At 45.5% G+C, this 17,356-nt stretch overlaps 1 protein-coding gene across 2 annotated transcripts in view; it reads right to left on the bottom strand.

Annotated features, from left to right (window-relative positions):
- The window catches only part of AXL (AXL receptor tyrosine kinase), a 57,746-nt gene extending 41,976 nt beyond the window's left edge, over positions 1 to 15,770 (bottom strand). Inside the window, exons 1-2 of one of the 2 annotated variants that reach the window (XM_026715435.2) lie at positions 15,336 to 15,770; positions 2,166 to 2,364 (exon numbers count right to left, since the gene is read on the bottom strand). In XM_026715435.2, the coding sequence (XP_026571220.1) occupies positions 2,166 to 2,364; positions 15,336 to 15,408 (272 nt within the window). In that variant the 5' untranslated portion in view covers positions 15,409 to 15,770. The remainder of the gene's footprint in view (positions 1 to 2,165; positions 2,365 to 15,335) is intronic. The other variant, XM_026715436.2, reaches the window with a different exon arrangement.
- Between the last annotated feature and the right edge of the window lie 1,586 nt (positions 15,771 to 17,356).

Raw genomic sequence — 17,356 nt, 5'->3', positions numbered from 1 at the left:
TTGCCGCGGGTGAACAATCACACTCATAATACACGCCCCTTACAGGCTTCTAGTGAGTGTCCCCTTCCCCACGTGACTTGGCCTGTGGGTCCAGAAAGCCGGATAAAGGCACGTGAGGCAGAAGGCACCAGCCAGCTGGACTTCCACCTAGTTTCTCTGCCGTTGAGCAACTGGAACGAACGTTTCCCATGAGTCATCTTAAAACAGCTAGCAGACTTCAAGACACCCCCACCCCACAAGCCAGTCAGCCAGGCGCACAGCCCTCCCCATTTCCACAAGGAAGCGAAGAACCTGTTCACGTGGAAGTGGGGCCCCCATCCAAGCTTCATCTGAACTTTGCCCATGCTAAGAGGACTCTGACACTTCTAATTCAGGTCAAAAGTGGCCATCTCCAGTCTTGGGCTTCTGTTATGGCGCACCAGCAGCCAGCGGAGCCGGGGGAAGACTCGGACAGTGAGGAGGTTGGGGAGGAATCTGGGCCAGTCCTGGATTTTGGGGGAGGCTCTGACTAGGACTCTGCATCAGAGGCAGAGATGGGGGCCGGGGCCGTCCGACAGTAATCAGCTGCCTTCGGAGTTGGAGATCAGTGGGGCAGAAGAACAGCTGGAGCCTGTTCCAGATGCGCGTATGGGCAGAGCTGCCCGGAGAAGGGAACAGCTAAAGAACAAGGGCCGACTTGGGAGTAAAGGCACAGGTGGACGATGAATGGCCCCTCCCACAGGGAATCAAGAGGAATGAACGGGGAGTGGGGTTTGCAGGAGACAATCGGTTCGTTTAATTAGTGGGAAGATTCGTGTATCTAAGTTCATGACTCACAGAGATTCCTGGCCAGGTATTTCCTTGTACAGCGTTGCACTTGGACGCTATTGGCGTTTTACCGATGAGATAGATTTCTTGTTATAGAAATGGCGAGTTTATACTATTATGTAAAAGCAAACCTTTGAGGTTGGGGGTTATTATTTTACTCTCCTGCATCAAAGGAAGTTGGATTTCAACACCTTTATTCTCTTTTCCCTTCCTTTTTGCTTCCCCTATCTTTCCTACTATTTTCTTTTGTATTTCTGCACCTTATAATACTAGTGCATAAATAAATAACACTTGGGAGAGAGAGAAAAAAAATGGCAAAAGGTTGCTTTACTGAAAGCAGCTGACCTCCTCAGACAATAACCTTTAACACTACCAAACAACCACACCCCCTTATCTCCGGTCCTTGGAAAGGACTCCACAGGTGGATAAAAATGCCAACTCCAGACTAAACATCTTATTATAGCACCAACCATAATAATAACAAAGGTTGCTCTTGCTGGCAGCTGACCAACCCACACAATCTCCTTGCTGGCCACCTCACCTTCAGGATTAGGCACAGGTGTGGGCTTCATAGAGATGCCAGTGAATTAATGGATCCAGTGATGGGATTCAAATTTTTTTTACTACCGATTCTACGATGCGCCCTTCGCACGCGCCCGGCGTTCAAAACACACCAATTTCAAGCACTACAGCTTAGCTTCTAGGGCCAGGATGGCAAACCTATAGCATGCGTGCAGATTCCTGGCCAGGTATTTCCTTGTACAGCGTTGCACTTGGACGCTATTGGCGTTTTACCGATGAGATAGATTTCTTGTTATAGAAATGGCGAGTTTATACTATTATGTAAAAGCAAAGCTTTGAGGTTGGGTGGCACGCAGAGCTATTTGTGCGGGCACGCAAGCCTCAGGCAAACTTACCTCACTGCGCATGCACGTGCCTCCCAGCTGATTTTCAGCCAGTTTGAGGCCTTTTTCGGCCTCCCATAGGCTTGAGGGAAGCCTCTGCAAGCCTTTGGAGGCTGAACAATGTGCCCGTTTCGTCACTTCCTGTTCTGGAAATACTGGAAGTAATGAAATGGGCCCACGTTTCAGCCTGCAAAGGCTGCAGAGGCTTCCCTCAAGCCTCTGGGAGGCCGAAAAAGGCCTCAAACGGGCCAAACAACAGCTGGGAGGCACAGTGCAGGTAAGGGTGCGGCAAGGGGGGATCGACACACGTATGCACAGTGGGTGTGGGGGCCCTGTGCGCATTGACTTCTGGGCAATTTTTGGCACAGGAACCCAAAAAGGTTGGTCACCACTGTTCTAGGGCAGCCCCTGTAAGTAAAACAGCTTGACTGGCAGGGTTTAATGGAGGCTCACCTCAGTTCGCTGGTGGTCAGCCATTCTCCTTCTTCCAAAGGCATCTGGAACTGGTTACTATCGGCAAATTCGAAGGCCTCGCCATCTCGCAGCCAGCTTATCTCCGGTGCCTCACCCAGGGCCAGGACCGAGCAGGTGAGTTTCACGTCCTTCCCCAAAGACGAGGTCAAATTTGAAGGACTTTCTTGGAAGTATGCAGCTAGAAGGAAAGAGAAGAAGTTGAAATCCTCCAATTTGGAGAAGAGCTAGCACAATACCACAACAGCAACCAGGAATTTAGCTCTCAAATCTGCAGGTCGACTCGATTCGGAGGATTTGCCTGTATGAGTTGTCCTCACGTAGCGACTGTCTCATTTAGTGACCGTTCACAGTTATGACTGCGAGGGAAAAGTGTCAGGGTATATTCATTAACTGACAGAGACATGGCTAACAAAGTAAGCATGACAACAAATCACAGCCAATGGGAAATGACAGCCTGGGTGTGGTTTGGCTCTGTGTGCTTTGCTGAGAATTGCAAGTGAAGCTAGTCTTACTTGCTTGCTGACTGACATCTGCTTGGAGCTGCTGCTGCTTGCGTTTTTGCTTATGTTACGTTGAAAGAATCTACAAATGGTATTGTAAACTTTACTCATCTTAATATGTTTATAAAGAAGTTAAGAATCCTGGCGAATCAGTCTGTGCGTTTTCTGGACGTGAATTTATGCTGCAAACTCTAACAAAAAGTAACCTCGCAACCAGTCCTTGCGTGTATGTCAAGCAAAAGGAAAGCTGAAGCAAGACTGTAAGCATGACAAAGGTTTTGCTTAGCGACCGCTTCGCTTAATGACCAAATTGCTGATCCTAGTTGTGGTCAAACACAAATTGCAGCAAACCAAATAAAAAGGAAAGGAAAGGAAAGGGATCACCTATAAAAAAAATGGAAATCCATGCAACTTTATCGAAAAGCCTAACCACTCAACCCAATACAGGACAACCAACATAAATCATACATCAAATGAAAATATTGGATTGTGCTGAAATGAGTAAATTGACATTTGAAATCAGAGAACAAGAAGATAAACAATTTTATGAAGTTTGGGATCTTTTTTATCAATGGTTAGATAATAAAACATAATGATAGAATATTTGATTTAGCATTAAAAAATTTTTTTTTCTTCTTGATATTATCTTTATAAAACATTATCAAGGTAGATTTGGTATGATCTTATGATTTATTGTAAAATAAATTAAGCAAATTATAGTTATCTCGTTAAAATATGAATTAACAAAATTATAAATGATTTTTTTTTAGTGATGATATTAGGTTATACAATTATTGATTGATAATATGAGCTATTATGTAATATAATTATACTAGTGACTAGGAAATGGATGCACAAAAAAAGTGGAAAACTAATCGATGCACGGTATGTAAATTTATGAAGAAGGATATTTTTATGTTTTTTGTGTTATGTTTATGTTAATTTTGTTATGTATGCTTATGCTTGTTATTAAAAAATAAAAAAAAATATTCAAAAAAAATAAATAAATCATACATCAAAAGCATCTCACAAACTACTAACAGATTATTACAACCCTACGGTATCACCGTAACACACAAACCAACTAAAGCCCTTCAAAACAATTTAAGTACAAAACAAAAAACAAAACCCAGCAACCCCCAGATGAAAAACCAGGAGTTATCTACAACAGGCAGTGTAAGGATGGCAACGGTCATTGTATAGGACAAAAAAGGTAGAAGACCACCAGAGTTCATCCATGAACCAGGGTTGGGCTGCTGGGGGTTCGCAGGGGTTCTGGAGACCCCCTAGCTAAGATTCTGAGCAATTCAGAGAACCCCCAAATCCTACTCCTGGTTGGCCATGCCCACCCCTCCCCTCCCCTCCCAAGAGTCCCCACGTGGCCAGTTTTGGATGCAGGTAAGTTCAGGTGTGCATGGAGGCTCAGAGAGGGCAAAAAACAGGCCTTCCAGACGTTGGGAAAGGCCAGAAATGGGCCCATTTCTGGCTTCCAGAGAGCCTCCACAGCCCGGGGAGGGCACAAATGCTCCTCCTCGCCATGGTGCAGGAGGCCAACTAGGCCACACCTTCCCAGCAACCGGGCAGAGAACCCTTTGCTAAACAATTTTTGAAGCCCACCCATGCCGTGAACCCCAACTACCAGTCAGTAGATAGAATGAAAGCGCCTTGAACTCGCAATACCTAGATAAGACTCAGCCATGGTTTCACCTGTGACCATCCTGGAACAAGCTAATTAAACAAAAACAAAAAAAACCCGCTAGGAAATTCCTGGAAGTTCGGCACTAATTAGCCATCGATGGATAGAGAGAGATAAACCATATTTACACACCATTCCAAAGCGACAATAAAAAAAAAGGCTAAGAAGGAAACAAGGCATCCTTTCTAGCAACCAACCCTGAGATAAGCAGGGATTACTACCAGACAAACAATCTAGCAGAAAACAATACCCTAATCAAGGAACTACCAGGAAAAAAAAAATCACATTCCCACCAGTACTGACAAGACAATCTACTATATAAATAGAGACTCCACATTTTAACCCTGAACTACATATAATCTTCTGGCACTTGTCTGGATTAGGCCCTGGCCTAAGGTCACCCAGTTGGCTTTGTGCCTAAACAGGGACTAGAACGTATGGCCTGCTGGTTTTTATTTTTTATTTTTTTAAAAAATATAGTTTATTAATTTTTACTATTAAAACCAGTCACAATACATACATAAATGAGCAAAAGAAAGAAAAAGAAAGAAAAGAGAGGAGGCAGAGAGGGAAAGAATTTTGAGAAAGGAAAGAAAAAGAAAAAGGGGAAGAAAGAAAGAAGGAGGTTACAAGGTTAAAAGTATTCTTATTTTAACAGTTTGCAAGATCTTCTTTTGTTTTCATAACCTTAACTTGTGTCATATAACCACACCTGTTTTTTTTACTTATATTGCTACCTTGTTATTATGGGTTGATACTTTTCATTATGCCTTATGATATATAATTTATCTTTGGTCAATCCAATTATACCAACAATTCCAGCTATCGTAGTATAGTGAAGTGTCTTTATTTTTTAGCGCCAAAGTCAATTTATCCATTTCTGCGCGTTTTGAGATTTTTTTCAATAATCATTTCTTCTGATGGAGTTTGATGTTGTTTCCAGTGTTGAGCGAAGGCTAACCTGGCTGCTGTTAAAATGTGTATTGTTATGTATTTAGCTTTTTTGGAAATTTGCTTATCAAAAATCCCTAGTAGGAAGGGTTAAGGTTAGGGTTAGGGTTGCTGGTTTTTAGATTGACACCTTTGCCACTATCTCAAACTGGTTCTCATTTTGGAATGTAGCAATTTGAGGCAGCTGGAGGGACGAGTGGCATTCCGATCTGGTTGGCTGCAGTCGTACATGCTTCTCGATGCTCAGCTGGATGATGCCAGCCATACCCACCTAATGATGGCATCGGTGTGGCATGGCACCCTGCAAAGATGCAGGATGGATCTGGACAGAACCCCTAGTCAGTCTCACAAACTATCCAAGAGATTCTGGATGGGCTCTTTGCCTGGACAGAAATCCCAGGGCTGCAAACCTTTGGAGGACCATCAGAGGGCGGCATAGAGATGGAGAGTCCCTGACTCTTTGCCGCCACCTAATGGTCATCTGGAATATTTGCAGCGTAGTGCAAAAGTTAGGTTTATGGAATTGTTTCTCCGTTACTGTATCTGCCTGTCTAGGTTAGTTTTTCTCAACCTTGGCAAACTTTAAGGTGTTGGAAGAAACGTCCATCTGGGTTCAGTTCCAAGTGGGGAAAAAGACACTGGAAACATGGAGGATGTTTGAGAAGATGGTTTAATGGTGGATAGGACGACCTGGCTTGGAGCTCCAAAGAAGGAAGGGCTGAGATGCTGAGAGTCCCTGGGTTTTATACCCTCTGTTGGGATTTGAATTTGAGCTTATATTCTGATTGGTTGTCAGACTCCCATGGGGCCTGAATCCCAGGCTTGGTTGAGCCTTGCTGGATGATGATGTAATGAAAAGGGCTTTGGGCAATTCCTATATAGCTCTACCTGGAGTAGATCTTTGTTATGTAGAAGAGTCTGGCCTAGGCCTTAGTGGCCCATTAACAAATGTGTGTGTGTTGGAGTGGGGGGGTGAGTTTCTGCCTCTCTTGAGTTTCTACTTCTCTTTTAGGGGAAATATTCTGCCTTTTTAGTATATCCTGAAATATTTCATTTTCCTAAGAGAGGGTGGGTTTTAACTTCCAACAAAGGGGAGTGGACTTCAACTCCCAGAATGCCCCAGCCACTGTGCGAGTGAAGTCTTTTTCGATGTGCATGTTAACACAATGAAAAGAAAGTGGAGTCTGACTTCTGCAGTCACAGTGCCATCTTAATGTCTGAAACTTGCTTGCGGGCACCTCTGCTGTCTGTTTACATGTCTTCCTCTCTTAATCTCTCTCTCTCTTTCTCTTTTTTTGTAACCTCCACAACGGTATAATGTAATTATCTAGTTTGTTAACATCTTCAAATGCAGAGATATCAGCAACTAAATGGCTGGGGGTCAGATGGGGGTCAGAGTCCAGTGGGAGCAATGGGAGGTCTGGGTGTGCTATTGCCAGTGGGGTGGGAGGGAGGGAAGGAGGAAGGAAGGAAGGAAGGAAGGAAAAGAGAAAAGGAAGGGAGGGAGAGAGGAGGGAGGGAGGAGAGGGAGGGAGGGAGGAAGGAAGCAAAAGGAAAGGAAAGGGAAGGGAAGGGAAGGAGGAAGGAAGGAAGGAAGGAAGGAAGGAAGGAAGGAAAAGAGAAAAGGAAGGGAGGGAGAGAGGAGGGAGGAAGGAGAGGGAGGGAGGGAGGGAGGAAGGAAGGAAGGAAGGAAGGAAGGAAGGAAGGAAAAGAGAAAAGGAAGGGAGGGAGAGAGGGAGGGAGGAAGGAAGGAAGCAAAAGGAAGGAAGGAAGGAAGAAGGGAAGGAAAGAAGAAGAAAGGGAGGGAAGGAAGGAAATAAAACAGCGTAAGAAAGCGAGAGAGCTCAGGAATTCTGGGAGTTGAAGTGCACAGGTCATAAAGTGAACTCAGATGGAAGGAAGGAGGGAAGGAAGGAAGGAGGGAAGGAAGGAAGGAGGGAAGGAGGTGCCTGGGACCCTTGAATGAATGAAATAAATACCATAAAATCCAGGCCTGGGAGCTGAGTTAACCCTTGAGGCATGAAGGACAAATTCCAGGGCCTGAGAACCGAACTGCCATACTGGGAAGGAGCCCAGAGTTCACCCCAGAGGGCCTCTCCTTCCTTTCTCAAGCCAGATTTTTTTGGGGGGTGGGGGGGGGAGACGGGGGAGAGCGCCCACGCCCAGCATTTGAACTGGTTCCCGGCCCCTCGGCAAGAAATGTCACCTTCTTTCTTTTCTTCTTTTTTCCTCCTTTTGCCGGGCCTGTTATTCAAAACTATATCTGCTATCTAAATATCTACTATCTACTATCTTTACACAAAGTTAAAGAAGAAAAAAGAGGGAAGCCGTCGTGGTTGGCCGTACGTGGAGACCTCAACTTAACGGCCTTTCGTTTAGCGACCGTTCGAAGTTAGGGCCGTGCTGGAAGGAGGAGCCGTGGTGGTGCAGTGGTTAAAACGCACTATTGCAGGCTAACTTTGCCCATTGCCACGAGTTCGATCCTCACCGGCTCAGGGTTGACTCAGCTCTTCATCCTTTCAAGGTCAATAAAATGAGGACCCAGATTGTTGGGGGCAAGAGGCTGGCTCTGTAAACCGCTTAGAGTGGGCTGTAAAAGCACTGGGAAGTGGTATATAAGACTAAGTGCTATTGCTGTCTTCCTTCCTTCCTCCCTCCCTTCCTCCCTCCCTCCCTTCCCTTCCTTCCTTCCTCCTTCCCTCCCTTTCCTTCCTTCCTTCCTCCTTTCCTTTCTTTTCCTTCCTTCCTTCCTTCCTTCCTTCCTTCCCCTCCTTCCTTCCTTCCTTCCTCCTTTCCTTCCTTCCTTCCTTCCTCCTTTCCTTTCCTTCCTTCCTTCCTCCCTTCCTTCCTTCCTTCCTTCCTCCTTCCCTCCCTTTCCTTCCTTCCTTCCTTCCTCCTTCCCTTCCTTTCCTTCCTTCCTTCCTCTCCTTCCTTTCCTTCCTTCCTTCCTCCTCCCTCCCTTCCTTCCTTCCTTCCTTCCTTCCTCCTTCCCTCCCTTTCCTTCCTTCCTTCCTTCCTTCCTTCCTCCTTTCCCTCCCTTCCTTCCTTCCTTCCTTTCCTTTCTTTCCTTCCTTCCTTCCTCTCTTCCTTCCTTCCTTCCTTCCTTCCTTCCTCCTTCCCTCCCTTCCTTCCTTCCTTCCTTCCTTCCTTCCTTCCTTCCTTCCTTCCTTCCTTCCTTCCTTCCTTCCTTCCTTCCTTCCTTCCTTCCTCCTTCCCTCCCTCCCTTTCCTTCCTTCCTTCCTCCTTCCTTTCCTTTCCTTCCTTCCTTCCTTCCTTCCTCCTTTCCTTCCTTCCATGGTGGTGCAGTAGTTAGGATGCAGGGATTGCACCGTGCCCTTTGGGCCTTCTTCGGTCAGTTTGACCCAGACGCCTTCCAGATTTGAATTCCTGCAACCTGAAGTCAATAACCCCTCCCCTGTTTTTTTCTTTTCTTTTAATACTAAGTGCATCATCTTTTTGGAGACATTTGCTCAGCCGTTGTGCCGACCAGATTCTCGGGATTTTTGCAAAGTAAACAGGGAGAAACCGGCAGCTTTGGCTACCCCTGCACAGGGCTGGACCGACTGTTGTTGCGTTAGGAACTACGACAACGCCGAGTGATGTCAGCGCCTCCACCTCTCCCAGCGGGAAAGAATTGGAACACGATTTCCCCTCCCTCCTCAGCTAGCTTTACTTTGGATACCCAAAAAGGTCAGCTCTCGGGTAACACTGAACTGCAAACCAGGGCATACAAAAACCTTCGCCAGACCAGTACTCGAATACAGCTCATCTGCCTGGAATCCACACGGTATAACGGACATTAATACGATTGAGCGAGTCCAGAGGTATTTCACGAGAAGACAACTACACTCCTCTGCTCACAATAGAATATCTTATGCTACCAGGCTCGAAATTTTGGACCTGGACAACCTCGAACTATGCCGCCTATTCACCTAAGCTTACTACACAAAATTGTCTGCTACAGAGTCCTACCTGTCAGTGACGACTTCAGCTTGATCCGCAATAACACACAGGCAAACAATAGATGCAAACTCAATGTAAACCGCTCCAAACTCGATTGCAGAAAGTATGACTTCAGCAACAGAGCGGTCAATGCCTGGAACTCACTCCCTGACTCTATAGTTACGTCCTCAACCCCCCCAAAAAAAAACTTTAACCTTAAACTGACCACCATGGACCTCACTCCATTCCTAAGAGGTCTGTAAGGGGGCATACATAAGGGCACCAGCGTGCCTACTGCCCCTGTCCTATTGTCCCCATTTATTTGTACCTATTTCCTGTATTCTTACTCAGGTTTATCCTTATACCTACTATCTTGTAAGCGATAGATAAATCAAATAAATAAATAAAAGAAAAAAGAAGGAAGGAAGGAGAACAGGGAAGGGGAAGGAAGGAAGGAAGGAAGGAAGGAAGGAAGGAAGGAAGGAGGGAGGGAGGGAGGGAAGGAGGGAGAGAAAAGAAGGGAGGGAAAGGAAAGAAGGAAGGAAGGAAGGAAGGAAGGAAGGAAGGAAGGAAGGAAGAGAAAAGAATGGAGGGAGGAGAGAAAGGAAGAGAGAGCATACCCCTTTCTAAGAGATCTGTAAGAGGCGTGCATAAGCGCACCAGCGTGCCTCCCATCCCTGTCCTATTGTCCCCATTTATTCATACCTACTTCCTGTATTCTTACTCAGGTTTATACTTATACCTACTATCTTGTAAGCGATTGACAAATCAAATAAATAAATAAAAGAAAAAATAAAAGAAGAAAGGAAGGAAAGAAGGAAGGAAGGAGGGAGGGAGGGAGGGAGGGAGAGAAAAGAATGGAGGGAGGAGAGAAAGGAAGAGAGAGCATACCCCTTTCTAAGAGATCTGTAAGAGGCGTGCATAAGCGCTCCAGCGTGCCTCCCACCCGTCCTACTGTCCCCATTGATTCGTACTCATGTATTATGTACATACTTAGACCCGTTTACACTTATATGTTTATGTGTTGTGTTCATACTTATACTTGTTTTCTCACACATGCTTGACAAACTAAAATAAATAAATAAATAAAATAAACCTCACACACACACACACACACACACGCACAGCCCCTGGCCGCAGCCCCTCTCCCCTCACACCCTCCACCCAATTTCTCTGCTCTTCCAGCTCGGGGTGACTCACTCACCCAACTGAATCAAATGTTTGGAATGCGGCATTCCGGATTGCTCATCCCTGGATTTTGGGTTGCAACGAAGGTCGCCCACCCTTTTGGCCTGGCCTCATCCCTCGGCCTCAACGAACAGTCCAGTTTCTTTTTTTTTTTTTTTTTAAAAAGGGATTTATATTTCACATTTCACATACAAGAATCTGGGTGGCTTTGGGTAAAATAGATAAATAAACTACGCGATAGGAAATCCAAAGCCCGAGCCCCCGAGCATTATAAAAATAACCAGCTTGCAATCCAAGCAACCAAAGGGAGAATTATTGTTGGCTTCCTTTCCAATTTCTTTGAATCTGGGACATAGAATGAATGGGCTGGAAGGAATCCCAGAGGTCTTCTAGCTCAACCCCTGCTCTAGGCAAAGGAATATTAGACCATCCCGGTCAAAGGATCGTTCCAGTTTATTTCTGAAAACCTCCAGTGATGGAGCACCCGCAATTCCAGGATGTAGCCAGGATGAAAGCCGGAGAAACTTGGTTTTGCCTTAGTAGATTGAGAATTGCTGTCTCAGCCAGGTTGGGAGAAAACAGAACCAGCAAGCCTGCAATCCAAACGGTAACTATGCCCAGCAATTTCAAGAAAGCATCCAATTGATCAGAGAAGCAAGGAGCACCCAATTGCACCCAATTGATCAAACTGTCAAAGAATTACATTATTTTCTTGCATGCATCGGGAATTATTTCCTTGCATTATTTTATTGCATGCCTCTGGAATTTGGGACCAAGGCTGTGGACTTTGCAAAATCACCTGTTTTCTAGTTCTCTTCTCTTTGACATGGTTCTTGCAATTAACCACAGCTCTGGAATTTTCCTTAACTTCAGTCTGGTATGAAGTTGCCCTATGCCCAGTGTACCAACTCCACCAGATGTTGTGGGACGTTCATGGACAGAGTAACCAAGAAGTAGTCCTCCTCTTTGCTTGCCCTCAACACTTGCTCTTCCGACATACTCTATCTGCCTTGAGCAAAGGGTTGGATTAGAGTACCTCCAAGGATTTCGTATTCTATGTTTAACATCTGACATGCAAGGTTTCCAGACAGTCATCAAGACAAAAATGCCGTCAACAAACTTTCCTTCCCTTAATCGTCCCAAAGATTGTTTTTGTTTTCAAAAGGACTTTCTTTTTGCTTGAAGGCGTTTCGCTTCTCATCCCAGAAGCTTCTTCAGTTCTGACGGAAGACCAAAGTCAGAACTGAAGAAGCTTCTGGGATGAGAAGCGAAACGTCTTCAAAGAAAAAGAAAGGAAGTCCAGTTGCCTTTTGAAAAAGGACCTTTTGGGAGAACTGTGACCTGGATGGCTGAAAATCCCTGCAGATATTGCCCTCTTAATGCACGTGTCTCTTATAAGCTACAGCACCTGTCTCAACCTGGACAACAGTTGGCTGGGGAATTCTGGGAGTTGAAGTCCACCCATCTTCAAAGTTATCGAAGTTGAGAAAAACTGCAGAGAAGCAGCAACACTAAAGAACAGCAGGAAAAATGTGATTTATTTTCTTTCCATGACTCCAGTCCAACCCTAGGATAGCCATCTATATGCTTTTGATTGCAGATACGATGTTCAAAGGACAAAATTGTGTACATGTGTTGAAAAAAAAAAAATGCTCCAGGCACCCGTAGCCATAGCTTTTATTGTTCTATTGTTCCCCTTGTCCTTTTGGACGTGTCCCACGGTGATATATGTGATTTATGTGTGTAGATCACCCAGTTTTTTTTTTTAAAAAAAATAGAGCGTCCATTAATACGTTGCCATGAAATTTCCCCGTTCTTTGCGTGGCGTGGAAGACAATTTTGAAAATCCAGCCGTGCCAGTTTGATGCCAATTCATCCACCTTCCCATTCACCTCCGTTGACTTCAAACGAATATAACCAACCGGGATTTTATTCCTGGAGAGAGAGAGAGAGAGAGACGGCTGCCCCGAATTCTTTCCGGGGGCCTCTCGCCACCTCCTGATTTTCCTTTGCAAATCAAAACAATCCAATTTCCACTCTCCGAGGTTAAAACCAGGGGCAACCAGGAAGAATCTATGCGTCTCTAGCAGAGTGACGGAGCCCAGCTGGGTCTCCTTTTGATCAGAGGCTGGAATTGGGAAGTGTGTGTGTGTGTGTGGGAGGGGGTTGTTTTATTTTACCTGTTTACCTTGTCAAAGGGTCTATTTGCTTGGAAAGATGAGCCACTTTAAGACCTGTGGACTTCGATTCCCAGAATTCTGGGAGTTGAAATCCACAGGTCTTAAAGTGGCCAAGGTAGAAAAAAAAGTAAAGTCCTACACTTAGGCAAGAAAAACCAAAAGTACACATATAGACTGGGTGAAACCGGGCTCAATAGCAGGAACTGGGAAAGGGATCTTGGAGTCTTAGTGGACAATCAGCCAGCCGTGTGCAGCAGCAGCCAAAAACGCCAATGCAATCCTACGTTGCATTCACAGAGGGATACAATCGAGATCAAGGGAGGTCCTAATACCACTCTATAAAGCCTTAGTAAGACCACACCTAGAGTACTGCGTCCAGTTTTGGCCACCACATTATTAAAAAGATGTTGAGATTCTAGAAAGAGGGCAGAGACGAGTAACTAGGTTGATTAGAGGACTAGAGGCTAAAACAAACGATGAACAGTTGCAGGAACTGGGCCTGGCTTGTCTAGGGAAGAGAAGGACCAGGGGAGACAGGAGAGCAGTCTTCCAATATTTGAGGGGCTGCCACAGGGAGGAGGAGGAGGAGGGTCAAGCTATTTTCCAAAGCACCCAAAGGCCAGACAAGGAATAATGGATGCAAACTGAACAAGGAGTGATTCAACCTGGAAATAAGGAGAAATTTTCTGACAGAACGATCAACCAAGGGAACAGAAGTTGCTCTCAGAAGTTGTGGGAGCACCATCACTTGAGACCTTGGACTGATTGGACTGTCATTTGTCAGAAATGGTGTAGGGTCTCCCGCTTGGGCAGGGGGTTGGACTAGATGACCTACAAGACCCCTTCCAACTCTGATTATCTGTTCTCTGTTATTAGGTCAGCCAATCAGAATAGAGCTGGAAGGGAGCTTGGAGGTCGTCTAGTCCAGCCCCTCTGGTCAAACACTATCCCATTTCAGGTTGGATAGCCCTGGTGTGCAGTATTCCAAGCGTGGGACTTGGGCCACCTAGGAGAAAACAGCATTTATTTATTTTTTCCCCCCTCTTAAGTTTTCAAATACAGGAGAACCTCCCAGCAGTTCCACCCATTGGGGCTGCATGCTGTGCTTAGCCAGAGTTTGCTGGAGAATTACAAGGTTGGAAGGGACCTTGGGAGGTCTTCTAGTCCAACCCCCTGCTCAAGCAGGGAAAACCCTTTACCCCTTCAAACAAATCTCTTCTTAAAGACCTCCAGTGATGGAGCACCCACAACTCCTGCAGGCAAGTCCTTTCACTGATTTAATTATAATTTATCTTTATCTTTAAAATTTATATAATTTATAAGTTTATCCTTGGTTCTGATTTCCTTCTCTCCTGGGTTAGTTTCCACCCGTTGCTTCTTGTCCTGCCTTCAGGGGCTTTGGAGAATTAAATTGACCCCTCCCTCCTCTCTTCTTTAATAACAGAATAACAGAGTTGGAAGGGACCTTGTAGGTCATCTAGTCCAACCCCCGCCCAAGCGGGAGACCCTACACCGTTCCTTTGTCGCAGCCCCTCAAATATTGGAAGACGGCCATCATATCACCCCTAGTCCTTTGAAGAAGCCAGGATGGATGGGAGTTACCTATCGCAAAAGACACACTCAAGCATCATTTACATGAGCCATTCAAATCCCCATAGCTGGGCTTACCTGAAACACTAAACTTAAGTATTGGATCTTTGCAATCTACAACAAACCCTAGTTACTCTCTCCGTTTACGGAGAATAGTAGGTACGCTGCCTTAACGTTCCCGCAAGCCACAGCTCTGTATTTGACACAATCAATTGAATCTTATCTCAAGGAAGTTGTAAGTGGCTTTACACAGATGTGTACACAAAGTGTCAGCTTCCCAGCAGCCTTGGAGTTCAGAGTTGGTAACCTGCCCCCACTCCCCCCCACACAAAAAATTGAATCCACCAAGTACTTCGGGCAGTCCTTAACTTACAACCATTTTTGTTCAATGGACTGTTAGAGGTCCCTGGAAAAAGGGACTTGGGGCCGATCCTCACCCTTACAACCGTCTCAGCATCCCCCACGGTCACCTGATCAAAATTGGGGCGTTGGGAACCTTCCTGAGAAGCAAAGTTAAGGGAGAAGTGGACCTGGATTCGTTTAACGACTGCAGCGATTCATTGAATGACCGTGGAGGTTCGCTTAACAACTTTGGCAAAAGGAAAAAGTCAAAAAAGGGTCCTAACCTTGGGCCCGGCTCACTTAAGAACGGCCTGGTTTAGCAAACGGAAAGCCTGGCCCCGATGGGGGTCGTTAAGTCGAGGACCAGTCAAGGGGGAGGGAGAAATCTTGAACAACAACACTGCCCAGTAGGCCAAGGCTGATGGACGTGTTGCCCCCTCTTTCCTCTCTAAGCAGTGGGCACTGAGTAGAGTTCAATTCATTTCAATTCAGAATAGAGCCGGAAGGGCCCTTGGAGGTCTACTAGTCTAGCCCCTTGCTCAAGCAGGAGACCCTATGTGCCATTCTGGACAAACGGTTTTCCGGTCTCTTCTTCAAACTGAGTTGGAAATTGCACAGCCAACATTTTTAACCACCTGCTTCACTCCGATTTTGTGGGCATCTCTGGGTTTCTCCCGGCTTCACCCAACACAACAGAACTCAGGTCCCACTCAACAGGTGTCTCCCAAACACACGCACACACACATATACAGACACTCACCTTCTTGGGTGTGGCTGATGCCCATCGACCAAGCCAAGAGACCGTAGAGGAAGCACCAGCCCAAGGGGTCCATCTTCCCGAACCGAAAAGTTTCCTCGAAAATGATCCCAGCTTCCAAAACAGTTTAGTGGCACATCAGTGGAAGGAAAGGAAAAAAAAAAAAAAACGTGGGGAGGAAAATAAAATTTAAAAAAAAATAAAAATCCAGAAAAATCGGTTGGGTAAAAATCAGATCTCTTCCCAAGAGGTAGCAGCCTGCGGTTCACCGAATCATTCAAAAGCGGCCGAAGAAATGATCACTGCAGTCCAAGAAAACAAGTGACGAAGTTCGCCGTGAAGTCAGCACCCGAGAGGCCAAGGGGAGCGATGGATCATCGAGTGGTCCTCGCTTTGTGCCTGAAACCCTTGCCGAAAGTCTCAGCTCAAAATGTTTGTCTGTATCATTTAAAAAGAAGAACAACAACAAAAGAGGGGAATTTTAGGGATTCTCCCAGAGAGAATTTGGCTCCCCCACCTTTCAAACCCCCTGCATCAATTTGTGGCTCTGCAAAAATCCCTCTTTCTTCTTCCCAGCTCTGCTTTTCTGGTATTCTGAAGAAGAGCTGGGTTTTATTCTTCTCTCCAGTTCAGTCTCGAGTTCCTCCTGCTCCGGCTTCTGAGCCCAGAGGAGCCTACTCAGACCTTACAATAAAGTTGCTTACTCAAGAGACTTCACTTCTGGCTTACTGGAAAGAGTCATCTTCTCCGAAAAGACAGTGAGAGTGAGTGAATGAGAGAGAGAGAGAGAGAGGAGAGATGAGATTGGGGAAGGAATTGCTTCCCTTTCTTTACTCTCTGTCTTTCTCACTCTCCGACACAGACACTCCTACGCACAGCCGCAACCTTGTGCGATAGCAGCAGCAAAGACCTGAAAGATTAGCATAGCCGGCTGATTTTGGGAGCAAGGGGGGAAGGGGTGGGTGGCTGCCTTGGAAAAACCAGAAAAGTACAGAGAAAGAAGGGTGCAAATTCCATCCGGCTGCGGAAGGGTTAAGGGGAGGAGGACAAAAGGAGAGAGAGCAAGAAAGAATTTTCCTTAAAGTTACACACTCACTCAGATTCTTCAAAGAAGACTTTGGTAAGAACACTCCCAGCCAGAAAGACAAACTGCAATAGGAATTTGGAAAGGGAGGTGGGAAATTAAACTTTTCCCAACTTTCCAGGCCCACAAAAAAAGAGGCAACCTTGCCCACCAAGTGGAAACAAGTGTGTTTGTGTGTGTGTGTGGAAATAAATCAGAATATAATGTTTTTGCTTACGCCCAACTAAGACACAGCCGGGCGTTCCTGTCAATCAACTTTTGTGAGGGTCAAAGACCAGTCTAGGTGCTGGAGTCAAATCAGTCGTTCTCCATTTTTTTGGGAAGGTGAAATGACTGTTGAAAAATATCTCTGGTCTGATTTTTGGAGTAGAAAAATAAAAATGCCCCAGAATCTACAAGGTGGAAGAGAGAAAACCGGCGGATGAAGCTCGGTCAGCGATTAGGAATTTGGGAATATTTCTGCTGTAATTCAGCGGAAGGAATCAAACCTTCGGCACAAACTTTATGTAAACTATACTTTAGCCTAACACCCGAAAGGAATGTCTCAGCCCCTGGTTTCTTCTGTTCTAAACAATTAGCTCATCTTACACAATCCCCGCTCAGACCATTTCTGATCTTCTGAATCTGCCAGTACTTGTTCTCTCCCTCGAGTGACTCAGACAAGCCAACATTTGGAAAGAATCTTGAGCTGACCAGGAAGGGCTCCCTTAGCTAGCATATACATGTCGATTAGTTCATTTGGCATCGTTAAGGTATCTCCCACCTCGGCAACTCTAAAATGGGTGGGCTTTAAGTTCAGAATAGAACTGGAAGGGACCTTGGGTCAAGCAGGAGACCCTAACATCATTTCAGACAAGGGGCTGTCCAGTCTTTTCTTAAAAACCTCCAACTTATGAAAGAAAGTTGTTCCTCTGATAAATTGTCCTTACTGTTAGGAAGT

Source organism: Pseudonaja textilis, chromosome 10 (genome assembly GCF_049901715.1).
Source record: "Pseudonaja textilis isolate UNSWEBS1 chromosome 10, rPseTex1.2, whole genome shotgun sequence".
Taxonomy (NCBI): Eukaryota; Metazoa; Chordata; class Lepidosauria; order Squamata; family Elapidae; genus Pseudonaja; species Pseudonaja textilis.
The sequence above is the reverse complement of the archived record's forward strand: the minus strand, read 5'-3'. Positions and strand labels throughout refer to the sequence as shown.